This window comes from Sesamum indicum, linkage group LG13 (genome assembly GCF_026168435.1).
Source record: "Sesamum indicum cultivar Baizhima isolate 11 linkage group LG13, ASM2616843v1, whole genome shotgun sequence".
NCBI classification, from domain to species: Eukaryota; Viridiplantae; Streptophyta; class Magnoliopsida; order Lamiales; family Pedaliaceae; genus Sesamum; species Sesamum indicum.
The window spans coordinates 10,020,840-10,042,789 of record NC_142669.1 but is presented as its reverse complement, the minus strand read 5'-3'; the positions used below and the strand labels follow the sequence as shown (position 1 = coordinate 10,042,789).

Sequence of the window (21,950 nt, the reverse complement as noted above, 5' to 3'; positions counted from 1 at the left end):
GTTTTGAAATAACTTAAAATTGGTGCTAAAAATAGGCTTTATTTGCATTTTTTATATTGTCATTAAATTTTTTGTCGCAAGATAAACTCATGTAGTTTTTTATTACAATTTGTTGTACCTTGTAATATAGGTAACATATTCTTTAATTCCGATAATGTTCTTCTGCGGACTAACCTCCCGATCAAATTTTAGGGCATAAAAGTTAGAATCTATTATTTACCTTAAGATGATTAAACAAAAAAGTTTGATACGTTCTCGACATCAATCATTCCAACAATCAAGACTACCTCTGAGGTCAGACTAACAAATTAAGACATGCCTTTCCCATTATCCAAACCATTCACCAGTTCTTACAGGACCACTCAAAACCTCAGGCTGTACATAACACACATGTTAGCCACCTCTTTGTTCCTGTTTGTGCATTGGCAGGTGTAACAGAAGACGTTGCGCTTGTGTTAGAGAACATTTTAGTGGCCCGTCGATGGACCTACGACCAGCCAAAGACGTAGTCAAGAACGTATACCAGTGCTAGAGAAAATGGATAGAGCAGGAAAGCTAACAAGGATGTCCATAGTGGAAACGTGGTGCGGATGCTGGCAAAGACGCCCATCACGACGCACACGATCAAGATAACCAGGACCTCGGACGAGAAGTCCCAGACCAGGCCTCGCACGTAAACGAGCGCCAAGAAGACCGATAGGCAGAGGACATTGTTCATAGTGACTGCTCCGTATAACTGAAACGGGAGAATGAATCGTCAGTAGGCCGGGAAAAATAAATCAAACTACTTGATATTCAACTCAAGAGAGAGAAGCTCTAGATCGATCGGGAGAAGCTCGTTACACGGTTTTCATTCAATTAGTCTGGAAGTTTGAGTTGAGTACAGCATCATTGGCGAAAGAATTATAAAAACAAAACAGTTTTAAATTTGAAAAGCTCGTTTAAACTCGATTCAGTTAATACTCAAACGAGGTCCGAACATAGATTTTGAAACTCAATAAAATTCAAATAAGCATGACCAGTAATGGGTTCGACTCGATCTTTTTTACAACCTCGTATTTGGTTGTATGTATTAGATGTTATTTTCTTGTAGATTGCATTAACCTAAGCTAACAGATTCACAGACAACAGAACAAGAGCATAAACCAGCGTACCTCTGAGAATGTCAAGGAGGCAGACCGTAACTTCTTCCGGCTAGCAAATATAATCGCAGACACCGCCTCACTCGAGTTGGTAGCCAATGGCAGCACAATGAAGGAGATGAAAAAACTAGGAATGCTAGTAGCAGTGGAGAAATTATCAACGGCATCAACCAGAGGATCGGCAAATACCGCTGCAATGACTGTTCCCAGCAGCAACAGGAGCACGGCTTTAACCGAGGTCCATCTGGGATTGTCAACGCCCTCTGCAGCCTCATCACCTTGGTCCCCCAAGAGATCATGCTCTCTCCTCGTTTGCTGCGGAAGAACAAAAAAACATCCATGAAAGAAGGGTAAAAAGTTCTAAGAAAGGCTGATTGCAAGACTACATACCTCGTGAAAATCATCAATAAACTTCATCGAGCCAGTGTGGTTAGACGTTTTGGCACCTTTGGCTTCTTCCAACCATCTTGCAACAGTAGAAATGAACTCATGTAAATCAACTCTGGAGTCACGACTGCTATCTAAGTCCTTCATCAACTTCACCACTGCATCGTCCTCGTCCAAATTACTCTCACTAAAACGGATTCCAACGATTAGAGCTCTTAGTTCTGTGTGTGAAAGGTATCCGTCCTTATTATCATCAATCGTCCTGAACAGCCTGCCAGATCAAAGACGACGACAGTCCACAGTGATCAATAAAACGGCAGCAGCAAAAAGGCCATATTGATGTAATCAGTAGAGTAGAGACAACACCAAACTTACTTCCTCAATACTTCTACATTCAGTTTTCCATCTTCGCCATAAAGCTTACCGAAGGCATGCATTTTCAAATGCTTCAGGATTCCTGCGACAACGTGCTTGTGCTTTGCATAAGCAATCCGCCTCCTTTGAACCATAGGCTGAAATACCTGCAGAAGAAGTTCAAAGGAACGTCAAGCAATTTTTAAAAGATAAATAAAAAGAAGTGAGTATTTCATCGAGCCCGTTAATTGAAAACACCACCATGGACTACCTGGTAAAGGCAATAAGCGATCAAAAGTGAAGCAGAGACAATAAGAGCAATCAAGACAGCCAAATGTCTTCCTGAATTTGAGTGCAGAATTTGTGGTAATTGGACAATTATGAAGGGAATCACAGATATAGCCATGATGATGCTTGCATAGCTTGTCCAGATATCAGTACTAATGCCAGAGCCTGCATGGACAACACTTCTGTGATCATAGCAGTATCGTCTTAACAAAGAGTTTTAGTGGAAAAATTAGGATAAAGGGAGTAGGAATTTTGAAGTAAAAATTGTGACTTTCACCTAAAATTTGTTAAAGCGGAACCTTGTCTTATAGAACTATATTTCTCTTAGTAGTAGTTGTACACTACTTTAATAAACGTAAAAGGTACAAAATTCCCAATCTTTCCTTTGTGTTGCAAGAAAAGAAAAGAAAAAATGAACGAAAGGAAGATCCAAATCAACACACATTCTTATATCTTTCTCGATCCCAATATGTAAAGCCCTTTGACATAAAATTGCAAGGTTTAATGATTGAGCTTGTTTGATGATAGACCAAGATCATGTGACCTTAAGTTGGGGGATCATTTAGGTCAGTCAACGAATATGCTTGATTCAAACATAAAACAGACGTTGTAGCAGCTTCAGCAGTAGAGCGGCTAGAGCAAACTCTACGAAAATGAGGACATATGCATACACAAACAGAGCAAGACATGCATAAAACACATGACACGTAAAAGCATATGGAAAGAGCATCAAACAGACAACTACCAATCCATTTGAATTTTAGGCGCCATGAACACATAATTAAGGGTCGTTGCGCTATTTTGACAAGGAAAGCCAAGTAGATTCGAACCAGCTAAACTGAAGGCTTTCGTGTCTTTTGAGTCGACAGCTACAGAATTCTCTATATCGCACTTCCCCACAATAATACAGGTACCCCAAATTAAAGTAAGAAGCATGACGGTCGAGCCAGCTAGCAGTCCCATTCCAACTGAGACCTGACTTTGCGCAGTTTCTCTGCTTCCAGAGAGCCCGGAGACTGAAAAACGAAGTAACAATGAGCCATATGCAAATGCAGCAAAGCTAATTCTACATGAAAATTGACTTGTAAAAGATTGCAAAAGGCTAGTGTTAAGGTATATGCCACACGTTTACAGACAACAAATGGCCTATGTTAAAAGCTGATTACAATGTTTTAAAGGTATAACTTGGATAAGCTGGTTCTTTATGACAATTATTACATTATAACTATCAATCTTACATATGGTAACAACTATGGTCATAAATCTATCAATTATTAACATCTAACAGTAATATATAATTTAACCTGCGACTAATAGAAAGACTTCAAGAATAAGTATTAAGAAAACAACTTATAATATTTATGTTAGGAAAAAAACTACGAAATTAGTACAAAAATAATTTAAAAAAAAACAATTACCAAGAATAAGCATAGCATCAGGAAGAGCTCCGAGCACGGGAAGGAACAGGCCGCCGACAATTCCAGGGCCGAGGATCTCAAGCAACAGCTCACTACCGGTGGAGAGGTAGGTGGCGGCGAGGAACATGAGATAACCGTATACCAGAATCAAGAAGAGATTTCCCAGTGCAGTGGAGGTACAGGGCATGAAGCCATAGGTCTCCTCGCAGACCTCCTCTGCCGCGGGGAGGCGGAGCAAAGGCGGGAACTTTGACGCGCCGACCACCACATCATCAGAGATGAGATCTGATTGGTCGCGAATGCGGCGGGCATAGGCGAGGCCGCAGAGGAGCAGGATGAATACGAGGGCTAGAGCAGGCTTCGGCTGGCACGCCATGATCGTATGTGTGTGTGTTAATGGAGGTCGGAAGTAAGGGTGATGAAGGAGCGTACGTGATAACTAATAACACACCAACTGTGAAGTTTTTCGGATTAGTATTACGTTGTTTGTCATATTAAATTACGTGTTCATATTCTTTACATAATTATGAATACTCCCTCATTATTTAAAAAAATAACATGGGAACTCGCCGTATATATGGGGGTGTGTTTTGCCATTTTCAACTAACATGGGAAGGTAAATTGCAATTTGCCCCTTATATTTATAATATTGAGGTCTCATAAATAAGTTCTAAATCATGAATTAGTCTCACCAAATGTGTGGGTATTTATTTCAGTTATGTGAGTTATTATAATTAGTTGTTGTCTTAGTCATATCAATACATTAGTTAAATCGATATAATGCTAAAAAAAACTGTTCTACTTATAAAGAACTACTTTTTAGTGAAACGGTCACAATTGCATTATAATTTTCAACTATCAACAATCAGTGTACCAATTATCCGATATTAAGGAAATCAACAACTACTGTCGTTAAAGCAGACTAAGGGGGCGTCAGGCAAAACTTAAATTAAGGTTGCATTTGGATTGAAAATTTTCTATTTAAGATTAGAAGTCCACTGTACAAGTTTGAGGCTATGAGTTCGAATCTCACCGAATGTGTGGATATTCTGTCTCACTCTATGTGAGTTATTGTAATTTATTTACAATCATACTGATGTATTAATTGAATCGAGGGTTATTATAATTTGTTAGTAATTATTTTTACTATATTTTGGTTGAATCGATATAATACTAAAAAAAAACCACTTAACTTTTTTTTCTAAAATTAAACACTTTTGAAAAGGAATAAATTTTTTAAAACACGCATATATTAATAAAATTTGATACCTTAATTTCACGAATTAAACTAAGCTTCATCGACATAAAAACGTTACACTAATATAATATACTAATATATATATATATATATATATATATTAAAAGGCTATGAAAGTCAAAAATGGCAAACATTAAACCAATATATGACATACTTTTTTATTAACATTTTTGTTATTTTGAGAGTAGTTACACTAATATAATATACTAATATATATATATATATATATATATTTCTATGTGACAATTTCCCAAGAACATATTTGGAAGTTTGTGGTTTTTTATGGCAAATTGCTTATGTATTTGTTTGTTAAGAGGTTGAAATTTTCTTGGATTGTGATTGCAATTGTAATCCAAAGTGGGAACAATTTTTTTTTAGTTGAGAAGGGCTAAATTAATTTAAAAAGAATTTGTTTTTTTGGAACTTCTAAAAAAGAATTTTAAATTTTTTGATAAAATAATATTATGATTAAATTATATTAACACCCCTTGAGGTTAGATTTAATTACAAAAAAAAAACTCCAATTATTTATAAAATTACAAGTACAGTTATAGTTGTAATTACAAGTAAGTCCTCTATTTCGTAGTGAAATTTTATACAAACACACCACATGAAGTACATTGACATTCCTGATGTTAGATCAAAATACACAAACACCCTCTGTATTTACAAAATTACAGCTACACCTCCTGATGGGTGTTAGTATAATGCTTTCCACGGAGTGTTTTTGTAAGATTTAAATTTTGAATAGGGGGTGTAATTGTAATTACAACTATAGACTCGGGAACTGTAGCTATAATCTTGCAAAAAGTAGGGGGTGTTCATGTATTTTGACATAATCTCAAGGGATGTCAATGTAATTTAACCTACATCAATATGCCTGAAAATAGTAACATATTATATCGATTCAACCAATACAACAATATAACTAAGAACGGTAACAAATTACAATAACTCACATAAGGTAAGATAAATACCTACATTTCTAGTGGGATTCAAAAAGAACGACAATTACAAGTAACTCACATAAAGTGAGATAAATAGCGTATCACACATCGGATAAAACTGAAACATGTTTATTGGACATCAATTTTAACCTTAATCACTAGACTAAGGCACCGTTAACCACAACTATCCAATATATATGTGATATTACTTAGCATTCAGCATATTTGGACATTTCTTGTCCCTAACATCAATTCTAAGACTCCATATCTGGATTTATCAAAAAAAAAAAAAAAGACTATTTTCTTTAATTGCCTTACTACACTCGCCCCTATTAACATTTTGAGGGTTTGTTTGATATTATTCTTTTCGTAGGGATGATAAATAGGGTTGATAAATCGAGTTTTATTTCAAACCCGTCCTAAGTAGGACGATTTTGGTTCAAATTATTGGTGTTGGGGCTAGGGGCATGTTTTACTTTATGGACCCGACCGATTTCGCGTTGATCTCGAGTTTTACCCAAAACCCGATCAAACCCATTGCATAATATTCATAAATATATTTAATTTAGTTAAATTTTTTAAAACATATATTTATAAAATTGATAAATTGTGTTGTGTAACATAATAATAGCTTATTAGGTACTATTGATGATAATTTTAATATTTTAAAATGATTAAAAATAATAATCGAATTGCAATATTTTGTTCAAGGTTTTGCTGCTAGAACTTTGAGAAATTCACATAGAATCTATTCTTGATGTTGATGGAATGTCAAATTCAAATTTATTGCACGTACAAAGGGCCCTTTAACTTACTTTTCTACAAATCTATGCTAAAACCTCCCACAAAAAATCTTTAACCTCAAATTATAAAATGCATCAAATGACTCTTATGACATGGATCAATTTTTTACCACGGATATATCGTTATTATTTGTGCCTCCTAAAATATATACATTACTATCATTTTTCTAAAACATAATTTGAATTATTATAAATTTTTTATTTAAAATAAATATTATTCAAAAATTATGATTTTTATAATTAGTATAGAACTGTATAAATTGATTAAATTCTATAAATACATAATCCTTATATCTTGTACGTAATTGTTCAAAAATTTACATAATTTTTTCTTGTATTGCGATACATATTAATTCTTTTTAAAAGAAAATCATAATGCATTTTTTTAAATATTACGCCGATCGTATATATAATGTAAAATATGTAAATCTATAATATAATTAATTTATAATATTCTAGATTATTTTGAGTGGTGATTTGATATATTTCAAATTATGATACATGTAATTGAACAGGAACTACTTTTTTATAAAATCATATGCATCGTATTTACACATATCTACATGTATTCTGTAACATAAATAATTTACTTTGAAAAATATATTTACATATTGGGCGTATACATACTTTTTGTGTTGCATAATATAAACAAATTATAAAGTTTACATATTGTTTTTTTAATAAAATTTGAGTAAAATTTTGAATCAGGAAAAATAGTTTTGGGAGAAAATTTATTTTAATAAAAACATACTCTAGAATTAAAAATGAAAAGTGTAGGAGGTAAAGCAGGACGCATCTTTGCCCTCTTAATGCCAAAATTTTTTTTTGTTAACTTTCATACTTAAGGAGACCACATGCATAATTCAGATGTGCAGAATATACTTCACCCCGAAAATTAGCAGAAAAGATCCACAGCATTAGAAAGTGATGGGGAAGAACTTAGAAAAAGTCAGATATACCCCCAAAGAAGGGTAAAAGTGACTTTATGCATCAAAATGGTCTGACCTAAATTTGACGTGATTTCAAACAAAGTAAAATAAATACTTAAGGGCGTAATTAATGGGCATAATCACGGATTTCTAGCACATTACGTGTGATCATGGTGCATAATTTAAGGAGATGTGCATTTAAGTGGGATCCAAAAATCTGAGATCGTGGGTACGTGGCATTTCCGGTATGGAAGCTTCATTCAGTATAAGAAGGGAAAAATCCCTCCGACAGAGGAAATTTTCAGATTCACAAATAAATATATTTTACATATCAGCATTTTACATTTAAGAAAGATAACTGACTTGAGCGTCGGAGTGTCTTCATCGGGTGCCAACCCGACTAGATAACGTTTTCTTTTATCCACAGTATCTCAAGGATTTGGGAGCGAAAAGTGAACGCGACCGTAGAGCGATCTAAACGATTTCGAGCCCGATCAGAAAGAGACTAAAGTTGCAGAAACGAGGGTTGATTCAATTCTTGGACTTTGTTTACATAAATGCTATTCATGTAGCAGAATACAAGAGAAGTATCAATTTGTAACAAATTCAACGGTATGAAGAGCTGCAATCTGGAGCAATTGGGATCAAGACTTGCAGCATGCTCTAGTTCAACAGTCTGGATGAGAAGCCCTAGCACTTTCAGTTCAATAAATAGAAAGATCACGCCAGCACAATATTTTCATCAGCTTAAGAATGTTGCTTCAAGCAATAAGGAAAACACACAGACATTCAACATAAGGTTACAACAAATACATGCCAGATTGCCTAAAGATGTGGATACTCTGTTGAACAGATCTAGTCTGACTCTGAATCATAAAAACAATGGAAGTAGGGATCTCATCTGTCCAGATAAATTGAGCAGAGCAGGCGAATGTTTAGTCGACGTAAAGGGGCAGCTGATTAGAATATATCGAACAAATCATGTATTCTGAAACTAGATCAGTGAAAAACCAGTTACTACAATGTCTACAAATTAGCTAAATGTCTGTAATATTATACAACAAACTGATGGTTTTTAGCGGTAACTCCTTCCTCTGCCACGACCCCTCCAGCCTCTACCTCTTCCGCCACTTCTTGTATCATTTAAGCCTTCAAAGGCTCTATTAAGAAGTTGGTTTGATAAGCCGCCTGCTCCTCGACCCTTCTTTGTTGCATTCGTGCCAGATCCATTTGTGGCAGTAGCTGTTCGTTTTTGGCTGAGATGATAGACATTTAACTTAGAAACACAGAAAATAAAGCATAATAGCAGTAATAGCTGAAAGGGAAGGAACTTTTTCTCGTTATACCCAGCAGCACCAGCACCGGATGTTACTGCAGCTTTTGTTACTTCTTTCCATGACAAGCTAATTTTCTGGTCCCCGATAAATGAAGGCGCTTTTCCATGCAAAGGCTACATGCAGAACATAGTTTATGGGACGAATTAGAATAGAATAATTGTCAAAATAACAGGCAAAAACGCTCGGGAGAAGTAAGAGATAAGGCGCTTTTGTATGCAAAGGTTACACGGAGACCGTAGTTTATTGAGATCAATTAGAATAGGATAATTGTTAAATAACAGGCAATAAAGCTGGAGAGAAGTAAGATAACTGAGTAGACTAGAGGAGATGAAATTCTTCCTTTTCTTCCAATATATTATGATTCATATAGGGGGGCAAACTTGTATCAGATAGTTTTCTCCATGAATTTGACCATTCAATAATTCTAATAAACCTTGAAAGCATCAGCCTTCAATAGAACCAGATCCACTGCCACTATTTTCCTCATCAAAGTTCCTTATGAAGTGTAAGGTTAATCACCCAAAGTTGTTTGCCCAAAACCCACCTGGGTCATTGCCTGAATGTTGTGGCAGCTCCGAAGGCCAGCTGTAGCATTCTGCTTCTGCTTCTTCTGCAGGATATCACCAAGACAGAAATGATATTAAAGCAACTGAATGAAACAATATCGTGCATGCAGCCAAATAGAAGTGGGTGAAAGGACAACAGGATGTCTAAAGGCAAAACCCACAATCATTTCTTTTTCGTCTTCTGTCTTTGCAGCTGCCATAGCTTTATTGTGCTCCGCCATCCCCTGGGTCAATTTCTTATTCATCGCCTTAGCCAATTCCTCAATTGTGCTCAATCTATTTCAACAAGAGACCAAATTAACAGTCTGAAGTTCAACAAAGAAACTAGAAGATTAGGCAAGCAAATATTTCAATAGCATGGGTTCGTAAAATAAACCAACATTCAGTCCTCATGCTCAATTCTATAAGTGCATATGTAGAAACTACCATGCCCCAACTGTCGACGGACAAGTGGAAACTGTTCATATTTCCTAGCAGTAACACATCTAGCAGATGACCACAAAAACCATCAGCTCAGGCACACACACACACAAAAAGGAAAAGAAAAATGAAATCCACACAGTCAAATTCTGGACTCATGATTATTTAGGTGCAAATCCAAAATTAAATCAACAAATACAGGTTTAAGCCTATAGCATATGAATTAATCTTATAGTTAAGTAAATGGCTAACATGTCAAAGTTCCCAACTTTAATCGATTTAAACAGTGACATCACACGCAAAAAGAAATTCAGGATCCACCAGAATGCTGACCAAATAAATTGATGCAGTGAAGTGAACCCACCCCCGAACCCAACCCCAACCCAATTGTGGGATCAAATAGAAGAGCAATCATATGGGATTGTCAAATCTATTAAGTTGCACAACTTGAAAAGACTTCATTTCTACAGAGCCAGCATTGTGCACTGCAGTACGCAATAATCTTGAAAAATAGAATCAATGAAGAATGAAAACAACATTAGGCAGGCAGCTGCCTCTATTCCTGGATTTGTAATTCTTTGTAGCCATTTCAATACACCAAAGAACACTTCAAGTGGTCCCCAGGATTCCAAGAGCAACCTTGGTTTTATCTTTATGCCTCTCAATATACAATAACTAGCTTATTTTACCCGATTATGATGTAATTATCATAGCCCAAATACATTGGCTTATTTATTTAAATACTATAAAAAAAAAAATTGCAACCGTACCACAATTTGGGGAGTAGTTGCAAAAGTAGGGTGAGTGGTTAGTGCTACTAACGACTCACCCATGTTTATAGTTTCTTTTTCTTTTTTTTGTAACAATATGCCTCAAAGTCGTTAGTCCTAAGAACGACACCAAGTTGTTAGACTTTGCACAATTTTTCTTTTTTTAATTTTATTAATTATTTTTATTATATAATTAATCATATAATATGCTAATTATATTATTTATGTATTAATTAGAAGTCATTATTTTTAATTGTATATTATGAAATTTTTAATTTAAAATTTTTATAATACAAAAATATTAATAGAAAATATATTAAATGTTTAACTGATTTTTAACAACTAATAAAATTAAAAATTGCAAACGAATAAAAAGAAAATATAAGAACCAAAACATTATAAAATTAGAATTAATTACAAATTTTAATAATGTTAGCCAGTCCCACAAGTGCGTTGCCATCGAGGTCTTCTCGTTTCCTGAAAACTAGTTATGTTGGTTCGTTTTGCTCTTGATCATCAGAATGGGCATGAATGTGCAACTGACTTAACAATGTTGTAGAGCTTGATTGTATTGAATCACGATATGCACGAAACGATGGAAATTGGATTGGGGAAACATTATGTCATAACCAGTGTAGTCAATGGCGCTGACTGGCGTGCAGGTGCCTTTTTGGCGCTGCCCAGGCGCGCCATGGAGAAGATGGCCTGGGCAGCCTGGGTTTTGGCTGGGCTGCCCAGGCCCGTGTATAAAAACAAAATATTAGGCTAATTAACCCTAAATATAAAAGGAATTTAGGGTTTATAAAAGGAATTTTAGCAAATTAAGAACTTTGCATGCATGTTTAACTTTCATTCTTGAGTCTTATTTATTCAGTTCTCTCTTCTTCCTCTTTCAACGCATCTTCTTCTCAATTCTTCTCTTTTTCTTTCTTCCATATATAGTATCTGTTGTTGCTGTTCACCGGTACGACTTTTTTTCTAAATTTATGAAGTGTAAATTTTTGGTCTAATTATGTCGATTGAATCTCGAAATTGATGTGATTTTATTAATCTTTGAGTGCTTTAGTTGTTCTGTTAGTGTTTTCTTTTTGGCATATTACAGTATTTTATTGTATGTTTATGTCTATATTTATTGTAGATTAATAGCATACATTGCCACTATTTATATTTAGGCTATTTGTGTTTTGATAAACTATTTACTATTTAGGATTTATTTGAATCTTTAGGACTTTTGCTATCCTTCAATGGTTCAACATTGGTCGTTTTAATTATATGAAGTTTTGTTATGTTGAATTTGTTGTTTAATATATCTTATTTAACTCCTTATACTTTAATCTAGTCCAAATAATATTAATTATATAAGTACATAGATTATTTCTTATATTTGCGCCATCCTTCAAAAAGGCACAGGAGCTCTTGGCGCCGTTTTGCGCCATGCGCCACTGACTATTATGGTCATAACGCATATGTTTGAGTGATGCCAAGACCAAGTTCAAGGTCATTAAGTCGGTTGTTGCACGTTCATGCCGATTGTGATGATCAAGAGTAAAATGAACCATCAAAACAATGGCTCAGGAAAGAAAAAGACCTCGACGTCTTTGTGGGACTGATGGACATTATTAAAATTTGTAATTAGTTCTAATTTTATAATATTTTGGTTCATACATTTTCTTTATATTTTTATGTAATTTTCAATTTTATTAGTCGTTAAAAATCAATTAAACATTTATTATATTTTTTATTAATATTTTTATTATAAAAATATTAAATGAAAAATTTATAATTAAAAATAATAATTACTAATCAATATATTAATAATATCTTTAGTATATTATATTGTTAATTATATAATAAATAATAATTGATAAAAAAAATTTAACAAAAAGAATAATTGTGCCAAGTGTTAGTAGCACATAAGACTTGGCACAAAAAAAAAATGTACAAAGACATTACTGCTACCAACGACTTGGTTTCATTAGTAGCACTAACGACTTCAAGGCATATTTTTATTTAAAAAAAAAAAAAACTCAGAAACATGGATGAGTCATTAGTAGCACTATAGACGCACCATACTTTTGCAACTATTCCCCAAATTGGGGTATAGTTGTAATTTTTTTTTATAATATTAAATAAGTAAGCCCAAAAACATTATTCCTTTTCATCACTGTAAGACATCAAAACCTACAGATGTTGCCATTTCTGCTCAAGATGGTTTTCATTGGCTGTCAAGAATAGGAACTGTCTTAATCTTTCAAGACTTTTCATTCACTAATTTTTTTCGCACCCCATACTCAGCTCTAATTCCACAAAGCGGCTTATTTACTTTTACTACCCAAAAAAAATTATAGTAAAAATATTATTTTTTGAAAATGCATAACATTTTTATTATAAGTCATAGACAATCACAACTTTAAAAAAAAAAAAAAGAAAAGAAAAAACTCTGTCTGAGTCGTGGACAGCATCAACAACTCGAACATTGTTTTAAAAAACAAAAAAAAAGAATTTAAAAATTCTCTTCAAGGCGTGCCCTTGACTTTTTCTTTTGTTTATGTATTAATGTTATATATAGTATTATTATATATTATAATTATTTAATGCTTTAATGATTTTTATATTACTAAAAATAAAAATATAATTAAAATCAACTAACACATTTATACCAAGTAGTGGACAGTGAAGAATTTTTCGATTTTTAAAAAACGCCCCTAGTCGCGGATGCTGTCCACGACAAGGAAATTTTAAAAAAATATTAAATCAAGCATCAAGGCTGGCACTCCTTGGACAAAGGCTGACATGCCAATTGGTGTGTCAGCCTTTGTCACTTTTTCATTTCTTTTCTTTAAAATATAATATATACATATATGTTATTATTTAAATATTATATATATTTTAAGTTTAAATATTTTTTTAATTATAATCAAAGCCAAAATTTTATTAATTAAAAAAATTACAATCAATTATTACAAATATTATAATAAATACATACTATTTATGATCAGTCAAATAAGACGCGATCTCGAATAACTTAAAATTTTAATTAATCAGTCGAAGTTAAAAATAAATTAATATATTAATAATAAGACTGTAGTAAGTGAAAAATTTTCTAATCAATATTAATTATGTTTAACCAACTTGACAAAAATATTTTATTAGTGCACTCTTTTTTTTTTCTTTTTTTATTAATAGCCGTAAACAAATTATAATAACTTATCTCAATATGCAAAACAATCTCATTTGAACAAATACATTAATATAACAACGATAATTAAATTGCAATAACTTACATAAAGTGTGACAAAAATTCAACTATGTTATAATATTTGTATTCATTACAATATTTGTAACAATTGATTGTAATTTTTCTAATTAATAAATTTTTAATATTGATTTTAATTAGAAAAATATGTAAATTTATAATTACATAATTATAACATACAATATTAATAATAATATATATAATATTTAAAAAAATAAGAAATACATTAATGTATCAATGCGGGGTCGCAAATCATAAATAATATTTGCATTTATTGTGATATTTAATTGATTGTAAGTTTTTTAATTAATAAATCTTTAACGTTGATTATAACTAAAAAATACTTAAACTTAAAATATATATAATGTTTAAATAATATATATGTATATTTTAAAGAAGAATGAAAAGTGACAAAGGCTGGCACGCCAACTGCCGTGTCAGGCTTTGTCCAAGGCGTGCTAGCCAAAATGCTTGATTCAAACTTTTTTTTTTTTTTTCATTTCCTTGTCGTGGACGAATAGTTACAAAAAATCTTCAAGTCTTGGTATAGATGTATTAGTTATTTCATTTTAATTATTTTTGTTATTATTTTTTTAGTAATATTAAAATATTTAAACGATTATTTATTTATAAATTTAAATATTTTTCTAATTATGATCAAGGTTAAAAATTTATTAATAAAAAAAATTACAATCAACTGTGACAAATTTTTAACGTTGATTATAATTATAAATAATTATAACATATAACATTAATATTTAAAAAAAAAAAGAAAAGAAAAAGTCAAGTCAAGGCTTATGTGTCAGCCTTGCAGCACGCCTTGATGAAAAAAAATTTAAACTTTTTTTTAAACTTATGTTCAAGTCACGGACAGTTTAAAAAAAAAAAAGAATTTATCACGTCGTGAATATTGTCCATGATCTGTAATAAAAATGTTATGCATTTTAAGAAAATAATATTTTATTATAATTTTTTTTGGCTATAAAAAGTAACTAAGCCTCCACAAAGCCCACTAATGCATAGTGATTTAGTCCCTAAACTTCTATCAAGGTACTGGAACATTCATAAGGGAATGATTTGGACTATAAAACCAGTATTATTTTCAGAACTGCACCAGATTGCAAGTTGAAAACATGTTTAGTTCATGACGTACCTTTCTGTAAAATCTTTAAATTGTTCTGAAAAATCTTCCCCAAGCCTGTCTGAAGGTTGCCCAGTGACAATCTTGTAGCCACAAAGGCTATTCGTGGCATTTGGAGTCTAGAAAATTGAAGACTTTGTCAGCCAGTTTCATTGTATAAGATATATAACTCAACATGCTCAAATGTGGCATACTACTTACCTTGTGAGCTAAATGGTGAAATGCATACAACAAGCACTCGATACAGGTGAAATTTATCTCTTCAATCTTTCTACGAACCATGTATTTCTGTGAGACGGCGAGAGAACAATAAAAAATAATTAAGAAAATTAATGTAAAATGAAATGGCAATGTCATCAATAGAATTAATTTATTCATCCACAACATAACATCAACAGCACAAGGTGGTTGTGACATCTCCGATTTGACAAGTGTGCTCCCAATTTCGTATTCATTTGAGAATCAAGTTAAAGGATCACTGTTCAGTAAAAAGATCTTACAATTAAAAGGAAGAAGTATTGGTATCTAATTTAAATGTAATATTTCGAATGATATGGATGACAAAAGTACTTGACCAAGCATCAAGAGTGTCAAGATTGCTGACACAGCACAATTACCAATACATACCAAAAAAATGCAGAATCATTTTATGAACATAAAGTGGGCCATCAAGGTCAAAGAGAGAGTGCAAATAAGAAAACTGATAACAGCATAAATCAAGGAAGGGATGGATGAACAAAGGATAGAGAAAAAAGAGCACAACACACTTGACAGGAAACATTCACCTTTTTATCTACCTGGGAAGAAATGGTACCTTTAAAAGTTGAACAACTGATGGAAGAAGCTGTCTTGAATCTTGTGGTTTGGCATACAATGAACATTCAGCAAGGCTCTTGAGCAAGTCTAATTTTCTTTCTTCAGGAAGCTGATGGAGGAAAGCGTTAAATTTCCATCAGATAACTCCAAAAATAAAATTCAAAACATAGAGCAGGAAAACTCATAGATAAATATCAGAAGATATCTTTAGCTAATAACTTCTTAGCTCTCCATTGGAAGTGAATCTCCTTATTTATGTTGAATGAAGCTAATAGGCTTGAGAGGGAAGTCAAAATGAACTTGTCACCAGGCAAAAGTTCAGGAAACTGCAAAATTGTTAAGGTCCCCAAATGCAAGAAGTTGCAGTATAGGGATTCCACATTTTCCAGTATGATATTGATGGGATCAAAAGATAAGTAAGGTTGCAAAGAGACAGATCAAAGAAAATAAGGGCTAAATTGACTAAATGCAGAAAAAGAAAATATCAAACAGGAATAATAGTTGCAAAGAGATGGAAGAAAAATAAGGGCCCACTTGATTGCATGCAGAAAGAAAATATGAAATGTGAACACTACTACCGCAGCTTCCGGATATTGAATTCGGTGAAGAGAGATTAAGCTAGCAGAAAATACTGAGGTGAGAAAAATAGCAGAAGGAATAATTGATCAAGAATTGCAAACTGAAAGACTTTATATGTAACTTAATCATTCAGACACTAAACAGAAATTCAGTATGAGCATTACCTTGTCAAAAACAGGGATAATCTGCTTGGCCAAATAGTTGAAGAACTTGCTGCTTGATGCACCCCTCTGAAATCACACATATGCTTGAGATCAACATATGCTCAGATATTTTACAATTATCAAAATATCAGAGTTTTCTTATACCATGAAGAAGGGAATGGCCATTTGTAGGCAGGATATAAATCGATCGATGTGATCACCATCTGACACCTGTGGAAACATTAGGAGAAAGGTTAGCACATGAAATTAAAAAATACTTCTATAGTAATTCTTGATCCACAGAAGACCAGCATTTGCATGGTAGAATTATACCAATACAATGAAGGACAATAGTCAGAGAAAATAGAGTAACAAAATTACGAAGAAAATAGTAATTGTTATCAACATAATAAATACTGAAATTAAGTAAGTATAAACATTCTACTGCATCTAAAAGCAATTATCCCAATTCCTGACTCGGAAAAGGCAAAAGAGGACCGATTATGGAACAGAGACAGAGAAATATTACACTTAAACAAACAAACAACAATGCAAAAATATGGACCTTGCAACCATATTAAATGAATAATATAATGAACTGGTATAAGTAGAAGCCTTTAAAAGAGGTAACAACAACCAAACAATCAGTGGCAAGCAGAACAAAATTCGCTTGCAAATGCATGATATGGGGCATACATTAAATTGAGCATCCAGATCAGCCTGGCCTTCGATAATCTCAACAAGTTCTTGGATGCGCTCTACAGGAGCATTCTGTCCGAATAAGCTCAAACTTTTCAAGAAGTCCATGAACAATTTAAACTCTGCAGCTGTCACATCTTGCAAATTCTGGAACAAAAACATGTCAGAGAAACACTCAAAAGGCATATCTAAGCTTCTCAAATAATGGCATTTCACATATCATGATTCTAGCATCCAAAAAGAATAAACTGCTGTAGAAAGAAATTGAGACATTAAAGATAGACAGATTGGACTAAAATGCTCAATGCTACACATGTAATACCTGCTTCACCAAATTAGTAATATGTCTCTCCATTTCATCCTTTGGTTTTAACAACTCTGCTTTAAGAGGGAACACCTGAAAAATGTACTCAGTCAAAATTTAGAGTTGCAAAGAGCTTTGTAAAATGAATAATCATCCATAAAATGCGCTCATGTCTGACCTTATCTCTAATAAAGCAGAGAACCTTCTCACGAATGCTCTCCCAAGCACTGAGATCCTCCGCATTTCGATCATCAGTGCTTCCAATGTGCTTAAATAAGGCAGTTAATGAAGCTGCGACAAACATACTCAAAAACTTCAAAATAAACACTAAATGTATGCACCGATAGGAAGGATAATACATCCAGGCAGTCTGGGCAGCAGCTTGACGCAAATAATTGTAGGTTTTCTACAGGTCAAAGTGCACTAAAGACAAGCTTGATCAAAACAAAATTCTCAGGCCTTTCCTTAATTTTTTATTTCAGAAAAATAGAATAAGGACAGGTTAGACAAAGTAAAAGACAAATCCTGGTGTCTTATTTATTCCCCAAAAACACTTCCCATAGACAAAATTCAGCAACAGCATTCACGTCGGTCTTATCTCTCGCAAAAGATCAAACAGTATAATTAACAGAACACATCTATCTAATGATACAACCATATTTCTTTTCATTAGTTTTCAACTTAAGTTCCAAACACTACATTAAAATCCTAAAGATCATTCTCACCATTAAGGGCAACTTAATATGACCAAGCAAAGATGCTCATTTCCCAAGTATAACTTATTTCGGGGTTTACATAAACATAAAAGGGCGAATATACTTTAGAGAATTATATTCATTCCAAGAGCTACAAACACAAAAGCTTCAGGCTCCCTAGGAATACTTCTTAAAAAAAATTAAAGATGTGATATCGTAAAGTTAGGATGGCATCAGCTGGAAAAGAAAAAGGAAAGAAAGAAAAACAAACTCTTTTGCAGTTTTTCTCGGAAAACAGAAGACATATTAGATATATCTGCTAAAATTAGGACTTACTCTTGACATCCTGCCGCAACAGAGACATGAGGGCTTTATGAACTGCATCGCGCTCCACATTATCTCCTAATCATGATCATCAAGGAGATTCAATAAAACTAAACAGCTAAAACAACCTATTAAAAAATTCAAAGACTATTTTACCAGCAATAAGCAATTGTCCGAGGATGTCAACAATTTTAGCCAGATGTTCAGGTGTATCCTTGCAGAAAAGAGGAAGCCCACGAATAGCTTGCACACGAACCTTCAATCACGAAACAGAAAAAACGAGAACCCCAAAACATTTAGATACAACTACACCTTAAAGATGAGAAACCATCATCTAATTATCTTATCCAAAAACATACTCTCCTTCTCCCGCAGACCATCTAAAGGAGAACAGACTAGGTCAACTAAGTGGAAATTTCAAAAAGACTAGAATCCATGACTTGATGGTTTATCCATTGCTCTGAACTCAGCATATGCAGGGTAAGGAAAAAAGAATACATGAAGAATGTGCTTGGACATGGGCTTTAAATTGATAGGAGGAACCGAGCAAGACATCAATAAAAAATAATCTGAACTTCACCTCCATCCTATCGAGCACAAATCTATCATTTTCACTACGCGTGCCAATATACCAGGGCACAACCTGTTAGATAAACCATTTTCTTAAAAAATTATTTCCTCTTTCACTTTGCTATGAAAGTAAACATCTAGATAAAGCACTGGAAAGGAAATATCAGATCTAGATAAAATTTCATATTTTCTAGCTAATTCAAAAATGTGCTGGGCAACCCAAAACCGCGAACAAAGGATGGCGCAGTCTCATGAGCTGCACTTCAACACAACTTATAGAATTTCTAAGCCTTCTTCAACACGTCAACATAATGAGACAATTTTTAAGCCTTTCCAACCGAATTAGGAAAAGTCGCATTCTGATTACTCGTCAACTGAAAAGCTTTTCTCCTGATGTGCACTTTATCGCAAGTACGGACAAAAATACCTAAGCAAAATGATACGAGATGACCGTGAATCACTTACCCCAAGCTCCTCATCTTCACACAAATACAAATGCTGATCGAGAGCTTGCTCAGAAAGCTCGGGGAAATATTTGAAAAACTTGGGTATCAGCTGCGCCGCCAACTGTTTCGCCTTCACACTGCCATTCGCCGCAGCAATTATCCCCTCATAATCCTTCTGATTCTGCACCCCAGTAACAAACACGCACACACAAGATGAGCATGTCTTCTTTCCCTCACAAAAATGTGCTAAATCACGGGAAGAAAAGGACCAACCTGGGACTTCTCTTTAGCTTCGTTGAGTTTTTCTCCATATTCGTAGAGCTTCTCGATGTCCCTAGAATCGTCCGTCGCCTCCGCCATAATAGAATTAGAATTTTGCAGAGTGTAGGTGCTGGGTATTGGTGGAAAGGGGTTAGGGTTTTGAGAAGGTGGAGGGAGATTGGGAGAGGGGGGGAGAGTAATTTCTTATTTTGAAGAGGCGGAACACCCTCATCTGTTGCTCGATTACTTTATACCCCAACCCCATCATTTTGCTCGTGAACAAAAAGGTAAAACAATAAATAATAATAAAAAATACTCTACAATCACAAAATAATTAGTTTAATTTTTAAATATAATAATTATATACTTATTTATTTAATTTTAAAAATTAATAATAAGTACTTTTTTTTGTTTTTCTTAAGAGCGACAGGCTATGACGACTACTTTAATAAAACTGAAGTGTGGGTGCATAATGAAAATATAACAAAAAAACAAAATATTAAGTAGATTCTAATTAGCAAACTTTAAATCACTTTGTAATAGTTTAATCTACATAAAATTTAGATAATTTTTAGTTTTATTTTCTCAGTATCAATTTTAAGAGTATATAAAATTAATGTCCAAAATTACCACTTAAGTTCGACACTCTTAAAACTAAAAGGTAAGCAGAATATGAATGGTCTACCTCCGACATTGTAAGATTTAAAAAGTTGTATTCGAAGAATCCAAATAAAACCCAAAATTTCACTTTCCAACCTTGAGAATTGGGACGACTGCATGCCACCTTATTTAATTAAATAAATACGTTTTTCAGCTTGAAATAGTCGAGAGTGAACCTTTTTTTATGGGGGGTTCTTGACCGAAGCTCTCACATCACATGCATATTGTCGTGGGGTGGCTTGTCGGCTTAACTTCGTGCAAGTGTATATCTTTATTTTTTTACAGAAAATATTTAATTAAATTATCATTCAAGTATTATTGACTGTAACGTCTTATATAACTCACAGGTATATGAAAAGAACGGGTGAATTCTTCTTATCAATGAATGTGATAGTTTTTGGTTAAATCCTTTGTACCGAACTAGTGATTAAAGCCCTTAGTTACACATCGAACAATTCAAATTAGAACGACGTTCAAAGTTTCATAGTAAGAACATTAAACTTTTTTGTTATTATAGTAAGTTTTAAAGTTCAAATCCTTATATTGCATTTTGGTAAAAGATTGTGGGATCTAAGAAAATGTTTAGAAAATAAATAACAAACAACTCCGTATCATATGTATCTAAAAATTCACAACACACCTCAATAAAATAGCTTGAGATGACGTTCAAATAGTTGAAAATTAGTATAACAATACGTCATTTAAACGCACTTAATAAATTTGTAATTATGATATGAAATCATTAGCTTCAAACATTATAAATCAGAATCAAATATACAAAATATTATTAATTAGGCAGTTAACTTAGTGTAAAACTTGAAAAGTTTTATATGTTAGTTATTTTATGAATTGAAGAATATTTTTAGGATCACAAAAAATTGATATAACAATATCAAAAACATCCTTTATGTCTATAGCACGTCCTTTCTTTATAATAGTATTAACCATTGTAACACCCCGTCCATATGTGCATATAATAAATAATCTCTCACACTTTAAGATATATTATAAATAAGAATAAGTATATAATTGGGTAGTTGAATTAATATAAAACTTAATAAGTTGAATAAGTTAGTTTTTGTATCATTTGAAGGGTATTTTTTGTTTCACAAGAATTTGATGCAGCGGTGTCAAAATTGTGACTTAGTGTCTACAACACCTATTTTCTTTACAAAAGTACTACCCTTTGTGATACATATTTCCTGCGTGCATATAATAACCAATGATTCACACTTTAAAATATAGGATAAATTACAATGACCTTCCATGAGGTTTGACATAATTATGAATACCCCTCGTTATTTGGAAAATTATTAATACCCCATGATGTTTGATGAAATTATGTAATCATTGGATCGGGTATGAAATTATCGACTTTGCCCTTGCTGTATTTTTTTGTTTAAAAAAAAATTAAAAACTTATAAAAAAAAACGATTA

The 21,950-nt window shown here is 33.1% G+C and overlaps 2 protein-coding genes across 2 annotated transcripts; both read right to left on the bottom strand.

Annotated features, from left to right (window-relative positions):
* Positions 1–301: 301 nt before the first annotated feature.
* Positions 302–4,070, bottom strand: LOC105176958 (sodium/calcium exchanger family protein / calcium-binding EF hand family protein). Its single transcript, XM_011099954.3, has 7 exons — positions 3,590–4,070; positions 3,002–3,187; positions 2,155–2,336; positions 1,905–2,050; positions 1,533–1,800; positions 1,155–1,457; positions 302–736 (listed from the first exon to the last, which is right to left on the bottom strand). The coding sequence occupies exons 1-7, from the start codon at positions 3,963–3,965 to the stop codon at positions 488–490; spliced, it is 1,710 nt and encodes a 569-aa protein (XP_011098256.1). The 5' UTR covers positions 3,966–4,070; the 3' UTR covers positions 302–487.
* Positions 4,071–8,295: 4,225 nt separating this feature from the next.
* On the bottom strand, positions 8,296–20,082 carry LOC105176959 (apoptosis inhibitor 5-like protein API5). The gene is made up of 16 exons (XM_011099955.3): positions 19,866–20,082; positions 19,612–19,773; positions 18,733–18,832; positions 18,589–18,654; positions 17,736–17,848; positions 17,576–17,650; positions 17,251–17,400; positions 16,720–16,785; positions 16,576–16,641; positions 15,831–15,941; positions 15,218–15,304; positions 15,029–15,135; positions 9,591–9,705; positions 9,408–9,473; positions 8,873–8,976; positions 8,296–8,782 (listed from the first exon to the last, which is right to left on the bottom strand). The coding sequence occupies exons 1-16, from the start codon at positions 19,950–19,952 to the stop codon at positions 8,602–8,604; spliced, it is 1,656 nt and encodes a 551-aa protein (XP_011098257.1). The 5' UTR covers positions 19,953–20,082; the 3' UTR covers positions 8,296–8,601.
* Positions 20,083–21,950: the final 1,868 nt, after the last annotated feature.

What these genes read in the sequence shown, in the direction of transcription:
- LOC105176958 (XM_011099954.3), bottom strand. Translation starts at nt 3,965, where the DNA reads ATGGCGTGCCAGCCGAAGCCTGCTCTAGCCCTCGTATTCATCCTGCTC. An exon ending in TGATGCTATGCTTATTCTTG is followed by an intron (nt 3,188 to 3,589) that starts GTAATTGTTTTT and finishes TTCGTTTTTCAG; the next exon opens with TCTCCGGGCTCTCTGGAAGC. An exon ending in AATGTAGAAGTATTGAGGAA is followed by an intron (nt 1,801 to 1,904) that starts GTAAGTTTGGTG and finishes TTGATCTGGCAG; the next exon opens with GCTGTTCAGGACGATTGATG.
- LOC105176959 (XM_011099955.3), bottom strand. Translation starts at nt 19,952, where the DNA reads ATGGCGGAGGCGACGGACGATTCTAGGGACATCGAGAAGCTCTACGAA. An exon ending in TTCACCATTTAGCTCACAAG is followed by an intron (nt 15,136 to 15,217) that starts GTAAGTAGTATG and finishes TCAATTTTCTAG; the next exon opens with ACTCCAAATGCCACGAATAG. An exon ending in ACATTCAGGCAATGACCCAG is followed by an intron (nt 8,977 to 9,407) that starts GTGGGTTTTGGG and finishes TTCTGCATGTAG; the next exon opens with CCTTTGCATGGAAAAGCGCC.